Source organism: Mesoplodon mirus (genome assembly GCF_964341445.2).
Source record: "Mesoplodon mirus genome assembly, chromosome: 13".
NCBI classification, from domain to species: domain Eukaryota; kingdom Metazoa; phylum Chordata; class Mammalia; order Artiodactyla; family Ziphiidae; genus Mesoplodon; species Mesoplodon mirus.
This window is the reverse complement of record NC_138989.1, coordinates 6,665,933-6,680,015: the sequence shown is the minus strand read 5'-3', so window position 1 is coordinate 6,680,015 and position 14,083 is coordinate 6,665,933. Positions and strand designations below refer to the sequence as shown.

Sequence of the window (14,083 nt, the reverse complement as noted above, 5' to 3'; positions counted from 1 at the left end):
CGGAGAAAGTCCTATATAGAAGGTGCACAGACGATTTCTATTGAGGTGAAATTCAAATCAGCCACTCTCGGGTCCCACAAAAGGTTCAACTGGTAGGACAAAAGCGACGTAATTGCCCTCAGGGCTATCTTTCATTGACCAGTTCTGCGTTTGATGCTGTATGTATTTTTCTCAACAGTCCTGGGCGTCAGGAGTTGCCACACCCACCTTACAGGTGAGGAACCTGAGGATGGGAACAAGGTGACCCATTGGTAAGAGTGGGTCTGAGATTTAAACTCAGGTCCACCTCACTCCACAGCCCATTCCCCTTATAATGGACTGCTCTACCCAGGCACATCTCCAAGAATATTCTAGCTCTGTGTGTCCAACTCAGCAGCCACTAGTGGCAACGGAGCACCTGAGATAGGGCACGTCCAAACGGACATGTGCTGAAAATGTAAAATACACATCAGCCATCAATGGATGGGTAGATCAACAAAATGTGGTCTATCCATACAATGGGATATTATTCTGCCTTAAAAAGGAAGGCAATTCTGACACAACTACAACATGGATGAAACTCAAGGACATTATGCTCAGTGAAATAAACCAGTCACAAAAAGACAAATATTGTATGATTCCACTTATGTGAGCTACCTGGAGTAGTTCAAAATTATAGAGACAGAAAGGAGAATGCCAGTTGCCAGGGGCTGGGGGAGGGAGCAATGGAGAGTTATTGTTTAATGGGGACAGAGGTTTACATTTGCAAGATGAGTTCCAGAGTCCAGTTGTACAACAATGCGAACGTTCTTAACGCGGCTGCACTATACACTTAGAAATGGTTAAGATGAGAAAAATTTTTTAACCTCTTTATTAGAGTACAATTGCTTTACAATGGTATGTTAGCTTCTGCTTTATAACAAAGTGAATCAGTTATACCTATACATATGTCTCCATATCTCTTCCCTCTTGCATCTCCCTCCCTCCCACCCTCCCTATCCCACCCCTCTAGGTGGTCACAAAGCACGGAGCTGATCTCCCTGTGCTATGCAGCTGCTTCCCACTAGCTATCTATTTTACATTTGGTAGTGTATATATGTCCATGCCACTCTCTCACTTTGTCCCAGCTTAAGATGAGAAATTTTACGTGTATGTTACCACAGTAAAACACACATATATATATTTTATTATATATAAATGAATAACCCACCAGATTTCAAAGACTTAATATGAAAAAAATGCAAAATACCCTACTGATAATTTTTATTTTAAATTTTTTAAATTTTTATTTATTTCTTTCGTCTGCACCATGCGGCTTGCAGGATTTTAGGTCCCTGACCAGGGATTGAACCCAGGCCCTCAGCAGTGAAAGCACAGAGTCCTAACCACTAGACCACCAGGGAATTCCCCCCAACTGATAATTTTTGTTTGTTTGTTTGTTTGTTTTGCGGTACGCGGGCCTCTCAGTGTTGTGGCCTCTCCCGTTGCGGAGCACAGGCTCCGGACGCGCAGGCTCAGCGGCCATGGCTCACAGGCCCAGCCGCTCCGCGGCATGTGGGATCTTCCCGGACCGGGACACGAACCCGTGTCCCCTGTATTGGCAGGCGGACTCTCAACCACTGCGCCACCAGGGAAGCCCCCAACTGATAATTTTTAAATTGATTACATGTTGAAGGATGATATCTTGGATCTACCGGGTTAAATAAAAATATTAATGAAATTACTTTCACCTGTGCTTTTTACTTTCTTTTAATGCCACACCTAGAAAAATCAGAGTCACATCTGTGGCTTGCCTTACGTTTTTTCTGGACGGTGCTGTTCTCAGCTGCTCTTCCGAAAATGGATACGTGGTCAGTTTTCATCCTCTCCTGTGACAGAGTTGTTTGTCCAGAGCCCAAGAATTTTTTTCCAGACGCTTGAGTGTATCTCTGCACCCCCATGCCCCCAGTCCAACTGCTTCCATAGCTGTAATTCATCTCCACATGTGCTAACTAGTAGTTTCCAAGTGCTGACGAGACGATTTCCAAATACAAGAAGTAGGGAAGTGCTTTTTAATCTGGAGACTTCCAGGGACGGGGAGACAGGAGACTGGCAGGTGCTCTGAGTGCACTGCCCAGTATTTTTTTTCTTTTTTTTAAATTAATTTTTATTGGAGTACAGTTGCTTTACAATGTTGTGTTAGTTTCTGCTGTACAGCAAAGTGAATCAGCTCTACGTACACATATATCCCCCCTTTTTGGATTTGCTTCCCTTTTAGGTCACCACAGAGCACTGAGTCGAGTTCCCTGTGCTCTACAGTAGGTTCTCATTAGTTGTCTATTTTATACACAGTGGTGTATATGTGTCAATCCCATTCTCCCAATTCATTCTACTCCCCCTTCCCCCCTTGGTAGCCATACGTTTGTTCTCTACGTTGCCGTGCCCAGTATTAATGGCTGGGAAAGCAGCGCTGTTCCGGGCAGGGCTGGCTGTTCTAAGCGGGCATCTCAGCCCACTCACCCCCCTAAATCCTGTGTTTGCACCTAGGCCTTGCCCCACTGCCTAAGTGGGGCCAGACACACAGTCTAACTTCATGGGCTGCACCTCCTCCCAGGGACCCCTCGGCCCAGTGTCTGTTCCTCTCACAGGTGGAAGACATGCTTTTGCCCTTATTGTGTTCCCATGGCTTCCCAGGCAAAATAAAAATAACTGTGAAAGGCATTCCTGGCATCTGCCCAGTTTCTCCACTCGGGTGAGGGCTGCTGTCGAGCTGAATACCGGAGGCTCCCCGAGCTCACCCCCGGGAGCTGGACCCACGCGAGATGCCAATTAAGTGCGTCTCAGATGGCACCTGTGTGGGCTGTCTGATGAAGAGCTTAGCAGGGATGCAGAGAGCCGAGGCCAAGCTCTCCCACACGGGGGGTGCCGTGTGCACACACATGCAACCGAGCGCCGAGGAAGCGGCTTAGGGTGTTCGGGCCTGTGCCTGGGGGACCTGCGGCCTCCAGGGCGTCACTGGGGTAGGCAGGGGGAGTTCCAAGGTCACCCCTGGAGGCCTCTGGGTGCCCTGCAGAAATGTCACAGACCAAAAGATGGCTATAGGGACATCCCTGGTGGCGCAGTGGATAAGACTCCACGCTCCCAATGCAGGGGGCCCGGGTTCGATCCCTGGTCAGGGAACTAGATCCCACATGTGTGCCACAACTAAGAGTTCACATGCCGCAACTAAGGAGCCAGCAAGCCGCAACTAAGGCCCAGCGCAACCAAATAAATAGTAAATATTAATAAATAAATAAACAAAATAAAATAAAAACCACCAGACCATAAGGTAGGATTCCAAACGATATTAATTAGGGAGACGACTAACATTTAAAAAACAACGATGGCTGTGGGCACCTCACTAAGTTCAACAGAGTTACCACAGGACTCAGCAATTCCATGCCGAGGTATATACCTCAAAGCACCGAAAACACATGTCCACACAAAAACATGAAGGTACCAGAACCTTCACAGCGGCACTCTTCACAATAGCCAAAAGTTGGAAACAACTCAGCGTCCATCGGTGGATGAATAGATAAATGAAACGTGGTCCAAACAGACAACGGAGTGTTACTAAGCCATAAAGAGGACGGATGAACCCTCTCAGCCTGTTTTCCTCCTCTTTTCAAAGAGGAGATTGGATTTGATAACAACAGCTCATACAGTTAACACTTGCTGAGTGTGGCCACCAGGTACTATTCAGTTTACACGTATTAATTCATTTAATCCTCACAACAACTTTATCAGGGAGATATGGTTATTTCCCCCATTTCTACATGGGGCACTTAAGGCACACCAAGGTCAAGTGACTTGATCAAGGTCACTCAGCCCGTGAGTACTGGGTTAGGATTCACACCGGGCAGTCTGGCTTTAGCACCAACACTTATCACCGCTACGACTTTTGTTTTCACTGCACGACTCACATCTCAACAAAGGAAACCCAAGGAAAAGAGGATGCCAGCACCCAGATCAAACATTTCCTTTTTCCTTGGTCCCTACGGTCCTTATACAGTGTGCTACTTTATTCTCACAGAGTGGTAAACACGAGTTCTGAACTTCAGGCCCCCACGGAAGTCCACCCCCTTCCCAACAAACGTGAGGAGGGGGCTTGTATAGGGACCCAGGAAGTTTACCCAGACTAAAGAGTTGGGCCTGAGATTCCTTGCGATCAGGGCCAGCTTCTGAATGAGGAGGAGGCTGCTGGGGGGCCCACAGCTGATGCAGCCCACGGGGGCCCAGACCAAGCCCCTCTGTCTGTTTTTGCTTCTCTAGCACCAGCAGAAGGCCTGGAGTCAAGGTTCTAGATAACTGTTTGTAGGATGAATGACAGTAGGGGGACTCCAGCATCATTCAGATCTGGGTGGCCACCCTGGGTTGCTCATTGTTAAACGTGTACCCGTGACAAGCACCTCAACTTTCTTCCCAGCACACTTAGAATAAAATCCAAACCTTGGCCTCTAAGGGGCTATGTGATCTGACCCCTGCTGACCCCACTGACCTCATCTTTAACCACCCTTGGCCTTGATCATCTTCTGTGACACTGGTCTCCTTGGTTTCCATAAACAGTCATGCCCCAGGGCCTTTGCACCTGCTTTCCCCCCAAGATATTTGCATGGCTCACTCCATGACTTCATTAGGGCTCAAATGTCACCTCATCAGAGAGGCCCTCCTTGATCACCATATCCAAAGAAGCACCCCACCAAGCCACCCCTATCATATCCCCCCCAGATTTTTAGTTCTTCCATAACCCTGGTCAGAATCTGGAACTGTGTCATCTGTCTGTTTACATAGTTATCACCTATCTCCTCTGCACTAGAATGTAAGCCTCCCGAGGGCAGTGGCTTTGTCTTGCCCAATGTGTATACCCAGTGCCTAGAGAAGAGGCTGGAAAAGTGAGGACTCTCGAACAATTTGTCAAATGAACCTCTCGGTTTCATCACCTGTAAACCAGGCTACACAGTGTCTCTCGGGCAGAGTGACGGTGACATGAGACACCATTGACACCACATGACATGAGACACCATTGCTTGGGGACCACGCTCCTGTCACTGGTGATGCCGGTGGTGGCAGTGGAAGAGCCTTCCCCTCACCTCCCACGCTGGCCCCTCCTCTTACCTTCATGCTTCTGGAACTCCTCCTCGGAGAAGCTGACGTCCTTGTGGGAGAGGTTGGTCATGAGCTGCTTGTTCTCCTCCTGCAGCTGGGCGATCTGGGAAAGGAGGTCTTGCGCTTCCCCACGCCACACGTCCTCCACCAGCTCCAGCTCCTGCGGGGGAGAGGGGCCAGAGTGGGGTCACAGCCTGCCCAGGGCAGCAGCCTTACCCCCCTGACCCTCGGGAGCAGCTCAGGGTTGCTGGGGCTTTGGGTTGTTCCCTTCTCCACGAGAACCAAGCATCGGCAGGTGGGCAGATCAGGCCATCAGTAGCCCACATGGCAACTTTACGAAAAATAGAAGGCGTCCTTCCTCCGGGCAAGGTGTGCATTTATGCATTTAGGACCTGGTCAAGTTAGAAGTGCCCTGAAGACAACAATGGCATTGGAACTGTACCTTCTAACTATCTAGACAGGAGAGAGAGGGTGGAGGGGCAGCCCCAGGCTGCAGGGACCCAAACATACCAATCTATCTAGGGAGGTCATGTCCCTGATCTTCGGACAGACCCTCCATCAAGACAAACCTCTCTCCAAGGGAGAAAGAGGCTGCAAAGATCCCAGGGACACCACCTGGCCCCGGAGCTCCCTGTATATCTGAAACAGGAATCTCTTCAAGCAGACTTGGACGACTCACTTTACAAATCTGAGGCTGTTTCCCTTAGTTGGGGAGCCCTACTATAAAAGCTCAGAGTGAAGAAAACAAACACTAATTTGAAAAGATACATGCCCCCCTATGTTTACAGTAGCATTCATTATTTACAATAGTCAAGACATGGAAGCGACCTAAGTGTCCATCAACAGACGAGTGGATAAAGAAGATGTAGTACATATATACAATGGAATGCTACTCAGCCATAAGAAAGAATGAAATCTTGCCATTTGTAACAACATGTATGGACCCAGAGAGTATTATGCGAAGTGAAGTAAGTCAGACAGAGAAAGACAAATACCATACGATCTCACTTATTTGTGGACTCTAAAAAACAAACCAAACGAACAAAACAAAATGAAAACATTCTTAGATACAGAGAACTAACAGGTGGTTGCCAGACGGGAGGCGCTGGAGGGGGAGTGAAATAGGTGAAAGGGATTAAGAGGTACAAACCTCCAGTTACAAAATAAATAAGCCACAGGGATGTAATATACAGCATAAGGAATGTGGTCAGTAGTATTGTAACAACTTTGTACAGGGACAGATGGTTACTAGACTTATCTTGGTGATCATTTCACAATGTATGCAAATGTTAAATCACTGTATAGCACACCTGAGGCTAACATAATATTGTGTCAACTGTATTTCAGTAAAAAAATAAAATAAAAAAATAAAGGCTCACAGGGTTGAATAAACAAGATGTCTATAAAAGTTATTTTGTGGATGGCTGTAATCAGAGAAACACATAATAACAAGTGTTGGCAGGAATGTGAAGAAACTGGAACCCTGTGCATTGCTGGTAAGAATGTAAAATGGTGCAGCCGCTGTGGAAAACAGTCTGGCAGTTCCTCAATCAGTTAAACATAGTTGCCCTATGACCCACCAATTCCACTTGTAGGGTCTGAGAAATGAAAACATGTGTCCACACAAAAACAGGTACATGAATGTTCAGAGGAGCACTATTCATAATCGCCAAAAGGTAGAAACCACCCAAATGTCCATCAGTTGATGAAAAGATGAATAAAATGTGGTGTATCTGGAATATGATTCAGGCAAAAAGGGATGACATACTGACATATGCTACAATTTGGATGAACCTTGAAAACATGATGCTGAGCAAAAGCAGCTGGTCACAAAAGGGCACACAGTGCTTGACTCCATTGATGGGAAATGTCCATAATAGGTAAATCCATAGATACAGAAAGCACACTGGCAGCTTTCTAGCGGCAGAAGGGTTGGCGGGGAGTGAGGAATGACTGTTAATGAGTCTGTGTTTTCTTTTCGGAGTAATGAAAATGTTCTAAAACTGATTGTAGTAATGGCTGCACAGCTCTGTGAATAAACTAAAAACCACTGAATTGTATGCTTTGAATGGGTGAACTGTATGGTATGTGAATTATATTCAGTAAAACCGTTGTCAAAAAAAAAGAGAGGTATTTTGTAAAATCATAAACTGTATAGAATGCTGGTTTAAAGCATGGATACTGGAGCCTGTTGACCTGAGCTTGAACTCTGTTTCCGCCACTCACTAGCTGATCTTGGACAAGTTATTCAACCTTAGGGTACCTTGGAAATGAGGAATACAGTGTTTTATCTACCCCCGGGGGGTGTCATGAGGATTAAATGGTTAATATATGTAGATGTTTGGAATAGGGCCCAGTACCCAGAAAGTGCTAAACATATGTCTGCTGATTTCTGGTCCTCCTACAGCCCATTCCAAGCTGGCCCAGGTGGCCGGATGTCAGCATCGCCTCCTTTCATCTTTTAAATAGGTGCCTAAATCCCATCTCCTTTGTCAGGAAGCCTGCTGCACTGGGGAAATAAGAGGGAATAACTAAGTATTCGCACAGCTGCTTCAAGGTCACCAGGGGAGGTGAAAGGTGGGGCCAGAGGGCGAGAGTGGTGGTGGAATGATGAAGTAGCCACGGGACCTTCCCACAGGCAGGTGTGGGCTGGAAGCAGAACCAGGCTCCTCTTGCCCTGGTCCTCTCTGCTCCCACCTGACACAGGCTGAGCACACAGAGGGTCCCAGTGCTATCTCAAGTGTAACTGGCTGGGGTAGGCGGAACAATGGTCCCCAGAGAGGTCCACATCCTAATCCCTGGAACCTGAGAATATGCGAATTTACACGGCAAAAGGGATTTTGCAGATGTGATTCAGTTAAGGACCCTGAGATGGGGAGATGCTCCTGGGTTATCCAGATGGACCCAATGTAATCACAAGGGTCCTTAAAAGTGAAAGGAGGCAGGAAGTGCAGAATCAGAGACCACGTGGCGACTTCCCTGGTGGTCCAGTGGTTAAGACTCTGTGCTTCCACTGCAGGGGGCGAGGGTTGGCTCCCCAGGTCGCGAAGCAGAGATCAGAGTTAGAGATTTGAAGATGCTACGCTGATGACTTTGAAGATGGAGGAAGGGGTCACAAGTCAAAGGATACAGGTGGCTCCCAGGAGCTGCAAAAGGCAAGGAAATGGATTCTCCCCTAAAGGTGCCCGCAGTAATGAATTTTCTGACACCCGATTTTAACCCAAGTGAGACTCGCTTCTGACTTTTGACCTCCAGAATTTTATCCAGTATTACCCATACTGATATTATTCATAATATCATAGTATCCAATGTGATAATAAATTTGTGTGATTTTGAGTAAGTTTGTGGTAATTAGTTATAGCAGCAATAGATGAATACAGACTTTAATCCTCAGTTCTTTTTTTTCTTCTCTCAATGAACTAAAGTTGATGCTGGGGGAGCTGGTTCTTGCCTCTGAGCTGACCAGGGAGAATTTGATCTTGCCTCGATACCAGCTAAAAAGGCTCTTCCAGGAAGTGGCCCCTGACCGATCACCTCGTTAGCCTCCTCTCAGCACTGTCTTCTAACTCCTTACGCTGGCCTGTGAGGCCCAGCATTAGCAGACCCCTGTACCTCCCTGACCTCATCTCCTACCCCTTTTCCTCACTCGCTCTGCTCTTGTCACACCAGCCTTCTTTGTTCCTTGCACACACCAAGCTCACTCCTACCTCAGGGCATTTGCACTTGCTGCATCTCCTGCCTAGAATGCCCCTCCCCCAGATCTCTCTATGGCTGGCACCTACACTTCATTCAGATCTCAGCTCAGATGCCACCTCCTCAGGGAAGCCTTCCTGACTGCCCCATCAACTAGACACCATCCCTGCCCAGTCTCTTTTATAGTTCCCTCTTTTATCTTCTTCATGGTACTTATCATAAGCTGAAATTTTTTAGAAGTTAAAAAAAATCTATCTCCTCACACTAGAATCACACCATTCCATTAGAGTAGCCACTAGCCACATGTGTCTGCTGAGCACTTGAAATGCTGCTGGTCTGAATTGAAACATGCAGTGAGGGTTAAACACTCACTGAATTTCAAACACATAATAGGAAAAAAAGAATGCAAAATACCTTATTAATAATTTTTTTGTAACTATGTGTGGCGATGGATGTTAACTAAACTTATGTGGTAATCCTTCTGCAATATGTACATACGTCAAATCATAATGTAAGCCTAAAACAAATACGTTATATGTCAATTATATCTCAATAAAAAATAATTTTTTACATTGATTACAGGTTGAAATAATATTTTGGAATGACTGGGTTTGATATGTTATTAAAATGAACCTCATCTGGGGAATTCCCTGGCGGTCCAGTGGTTAGAACTCTGCGCTTTCACTGCCAAGGGCCCGGGTTCAGTCGCTGGTGCGGCCAAAAAAATAAAAATTAATGTCATCTGTGTCTTTTTATCAATGTGACATGCCACATTATATATCTATGGGACAGCACTGCACTAGAAAGTCAGGTCCTTGAGGGCAAAGACCTTACCTGTTGTGGTCACCACTGTCGCCCAGAACAGTGCCTGGCGATTAGTAGGTACTCAATAAATATATCTGTTGAATGAATAAATGAACAACGTATGCTGTTTATATTATATGCACTTGTATCTGCACAGCCACTGCTTTCTAAAGTCTCTTTGTGTGTTTTTCCTGTCTTCCCTGTTACCCACCCACTGCCTGAGATGAGGACCTGGTTTTCCTTTCCCTTTGCATCACCCAAGTCACCTCGAAAGGCACTTTGCAAGCTGCAGTCGGTCAACAAGGCTGCAGATGGAGTAACCAGGTAGAACATGATGAGACTGTGGCCTAGGTCTGAGTGATGAACAGAACTGAGTCCGGGGACCTTTTGGGAGGAAGAGTTGGTGGAAGAGAGGGTGCATGCTTTACTGGAGCCATATTTGTCAAGAGAAAGAGAGAGAGAAGGAAGAAAAAAAGGAAGGAAGGGAGGGAGGGAAGGTGGGAGGGAGGAATGAACGGATAGACAGATAAGACGAAGGACATGCTAAGATTTCTGTGGAAATAACACCTTGAAGAGCCTTTGAGGCTTACGGGGTGAGGGGAATCAGACGAGTCTCTCTCGATCCCAAGAATATGAAGTAAAGGGGACTGAAGCGGGGATGGGGAAAAAAAGGATTTTGTCCTCCGAATTAGAAAAGATGGTCCTCTGTATTTACAAATGAGCCCTGGCTTTGAACACACTGGTGTTTACTTCCTGGCTGATAGCATTCCAGAAGTGACAAGTGCAGCTGGCTGGGAATTCCACCTGACTCCAGGCCTAGTGGCCTCCAATGGCTCCCAAGGGTGTCTGCCAGTCCAGCTGCGGAAGAACTAAAGTGCTAGGGGTGGGGACGTAGGTGCCAGGACTTCTTGTGTGACTTGGGCTAAGTCCCTTAGTCCCTGTCAATAAGAGGCAGTTGTATGAGAGGATCTCAAGGTCCCTTCCTTCCCCAACCCCCCGGGAGAGATGGAAGGATCTGGGGTAGGAGTAGGGGTATCTGGGGTGGGGGTGGTGTCTCCAATATCAGCCTAAGAGCCCTCGGTGAAAAACTCTCCCAGCCTAAAAACAATAGTTAACAGTGGTAAGGCCCTCGAAATGGCCCAAATTTTGTCCTGAGCACTTTAATTCTCACCACAATCCTATGAGATAGGTATTATTATTATCCCCATTTCACAGCTGAGGAAACTGAGGTACAGAGAGACTAGGTGACTTGCCCAAGATCACACAGCCCATGAGTGACAGGGCTTGAAACCAGGCTATCTAGCTCCCAAGTCCCTGCTCCTGGGAATCTTGACATTAATTACAGGGCAGGGACATTTTCAAGCTCCCAGTGTGATCCTGGAAACTTTGCCTAAGGCTTGGGAGCTTGAATTTCCTACCTGACCCCAGGGCATAGGGACCTTTGAGGACAAACACAATCAAACCTCCAAAACACTAGTTCTCTTAATCACCCAGGGGTCTGCCCTTAGGTTAAGACTGCAAACACAGCCGGGGCTCTGTTCCTTGAAAAGACACAGACCTCAAAGTACACAGTATGTGACGGCTGGCCAGAGAATTTCAGAGAGGCCAACTGGATTTCCTGAGGCCACACAGCAAGTCAGAGTTTGCTCAGACGCCCTGATCCCCCAAGGAAAAGCGTTTCCTCCCATTCTCAGTCTGAAGGGAGCGTCCCTGGGCTGAGGTTGGGGCAGGAAACCACATGTCTCCCACTTCCTTCTCCCCAGACACCTTGTCTGGACTCCCGGCCCAGTGAGGAGTCCCTGATTCATGAGCCCAGCGCTTGTTCGCAAGGCGGAGGCTTAGCCTTAAAGCTGCCCCAAATCATCTTCCTCCAATTCAAAGAGGGTGGGGAAGAGGCACTAGAATTACCTCCACTGGGGCTGAGACTCTCAGCACTACCTTGGGACAAATCCCCCCCTCACACACTCTGATCCTCAGTTTCTTCATCTGTAAAATGAAGAGAATAATCCCTACCTCACAGAGTAAAATCGAGGTGGGGAAACCACCTCAGGTTAATAAACTAGAAGGAACCCTGGACTGGGGTTCAGGGTTCCTTTTTGCAAATTAGAACCCAGAGACTGGCGGTCAATAAGCTCAGTGACTGGAGGTCACATCCCCTTGGCTCTGGAGGGTTCTGGAGTGGGATGAAGAATGGGGCCCGGTATCACATCTTCTCGGGTAACACTGAAGGGCAGGGGCGCTTATTTCATTTCTGGAAAAGAATAATATTATGTAAGCACTTTAGATAGTATCCCGTTTAATTTTTATAAGGCGGGTCCTATTAGTATCACCATTTGATATGTGAGGAAATAAAGCACAGAGAGGTTAAATAACTTACTCAAGGTCACACGGCTATTAAGTGGTAAAGGTGGGATTGGAACTCACGTCTGACTCCAAAGAACTACTCTTCATCTCTGGGGGTGCGCAGGCTGGGCAAAAGAGGGCCAGGGGCCTCCCTCCTTCCCTCACCCAGTCCGATCGTCTCTCGTCTATTCCCTGTATACACACGTGTGCACCTACAGCTGCCCGATGCTGAAGGACCCCTAGGTCCCAGCGGCCACGTTGCCGGGATGGGCAGACTGAGGCCACCGCCCACCTTCTGGTGCTTCCGCTCCTTCTCGATGCGGTCCATCCTCTCCAGGCGCAGTCGGTCCAGCTCGAGGCGCAGCTCGTCCAGCTCGGGCGCGACGTGGTGGCGGCTGACCAGCACCTCCAGGATCTCCAGGACACGCACGACCTTGGGCATGAGGCGCGCGATGGCCTCGCAGCCGTGCTGATCGATGACCCGCTCGAACTCGTGGCCCACGAGCGACGCGATGTCGTACACGTCCATGACGGTCAGCTCCGCCACGTTCTTCTCCAGCGCCGACTCGGCCGCCAGCGCCGACCCCCGGTCCTCCTCCATGGCCCCCCGCCCGGCCTCTCCCCCACCCCGCAAACTAGTGCAACTCCCAAACTTGCCGCTGTCGAGGGCAGCGCCGGGCCGGGCCCACCTCTCGCCGCCGCCGCCGGCCCGCGCTTAGCTGGCCCTCGAGCGAGGGCGCACCGGGCGGGCGGCGGGCGTCGGCATGGGCGGAGGCGGCGGGCCGGGAGCCGGGGGTCAGCGCGCGGGGCGTGGGTCTCTGCGCCCGGCTCGGCCCGGAGCCTGCTCCCCAGTGGGGGGAGGACGAGGAGAAGGAGGAGGAGGAGGCGAGGAAGGCGCGCGCGTGCGCAGGCCCGCGGCGCCTCCCAAGTTGGGAATCCGAGTTGGGCGCAATGGAGGCGCGGGGTCTGGCTGGAGAGCGGGCCCCGCTGTCCTCGGAAACAGTCGTCGCCGGCGGCTAGTCCCCACGCCCGGGGCCTGGCAAGGAAGGGCGGCCGTGGCTCCTCCGGGAAACTTTGGCCGCGGCGACGCCGGCTGATCAGACCCCCGCCCGCGGGGATACCGCGCGCCCCGCCCCGATCCTGGCCTGGAGAGGGGCGCGCCCGGCTTCCGCCGCCCGAGGGCGCCCCGGGGTCCCCGCGGACACCGCACCCTCACCCACCGGCTCCGCAGCCCCCCGCCCCCCCGCTCCACCCGCGGGACCTTCCTTCCCCTCCCCGCCCCCGCTCCAGCCGGTCCCCCCCGCGCCTCCGGACGCGCCGCCCCCTCCTCCAGTCCGGTCCTGGCTCCTCCTCTCCCACTCCCGCCCCGGCGGAGTCGAGACTATCCCAGAAGAGAAGGGGAGGAGGTGGTAGGGGTGCGGGTTGCTGGTCTCTCTGGACGATTCACAGTGTCGGGGGCGGCCCCTGCGCTGGAGAGAAATGGAGGGCTCAGGAGGTGGACTCCGGGCTGCGGCCCATCCTGGGGAGGAGTCGAGGACCCCACGGCTCGTAGACCCTCCAGGCCGACCTGGCGGCGCCGGGCCCTACGCTCCAGGAGAGGCGCCCGGGAGAGGGGCAGGAGGGTCGAAGGGTCCTCTGGCCCCTAAGCGGCCGGGCTACGCTGCCCGCCAGCCACGTCCATTAGCGGCTCCTTGTGACCTAAAAACCACTTCACAGAGGAGGTGAGGCCGGGATTTGGATTTCAGCTTTCTTGTCCCAAGCCCTCTGTCCTGACCTGGCTAGATCCACCTGTCCATCAGACCACCCCTCCCCGCCCAGGCGAGCCTTCCCTGAACACCCCCCCACACCCCACGCATGCGTAATTAGGCGCCCTCCTGTGCATCCCCACATCCGCCTCCTACTCCCATAAAACTGCTCTTTGCATAGTTTTAGCCGTGGGTACACATACGCCTCCCCCCATCAGACTGTGAGCTCCTTGAAGTCAGAAAAAACCCCTGAACGCCGTTGTAGCTGTAAAAACCCACCCCAACCTGACACGTTAATTAAAACTAAAAATTTTTAAGGTTTAAAATGCATCGAGCATTGGCTTTACATTTAGTTTACAAATGCAGAGTGTTTACTATGGCCAGGCATTATTCTA

General features: G+C 50.0%; 1 protein-coding gene across 2 annotated transcripts in view; it reads right to left on the bottom strand.

Moving 5' to 3' along the window:
• The window catches only part of RILPL1 (Rab interacting lysosomal protein like 1), a 40,066-nt gene extending 26,907 nt beyond the window's left edge, over positions 1-13,159 (bottom strand). The window contains exons 1-2 of one of the 2 annotated variants that reach the window (XM_082640335.1): positions 12,236-13,159; positions 5,113-5,263 (exon numbers count right to left, since the gene is read on the bottom strand). In XM_082640335.1, coding sequence (XP_082496461.1) covers positions 5,113-5,263; positions 12,236-12,544 — 460 coding nt within the window. In that variant the 5' untranslated portion in view covers positions 12,545-13,159. The remainder of the gene's footprint in view (positions 1-5,112; positions 5,264-12,235) is intronic. The other variant, XM_082640334.1, reaches the window with a different exon arrangement.
• Positions 13,160-14,083: the final 924 nt, after the last annotated feature.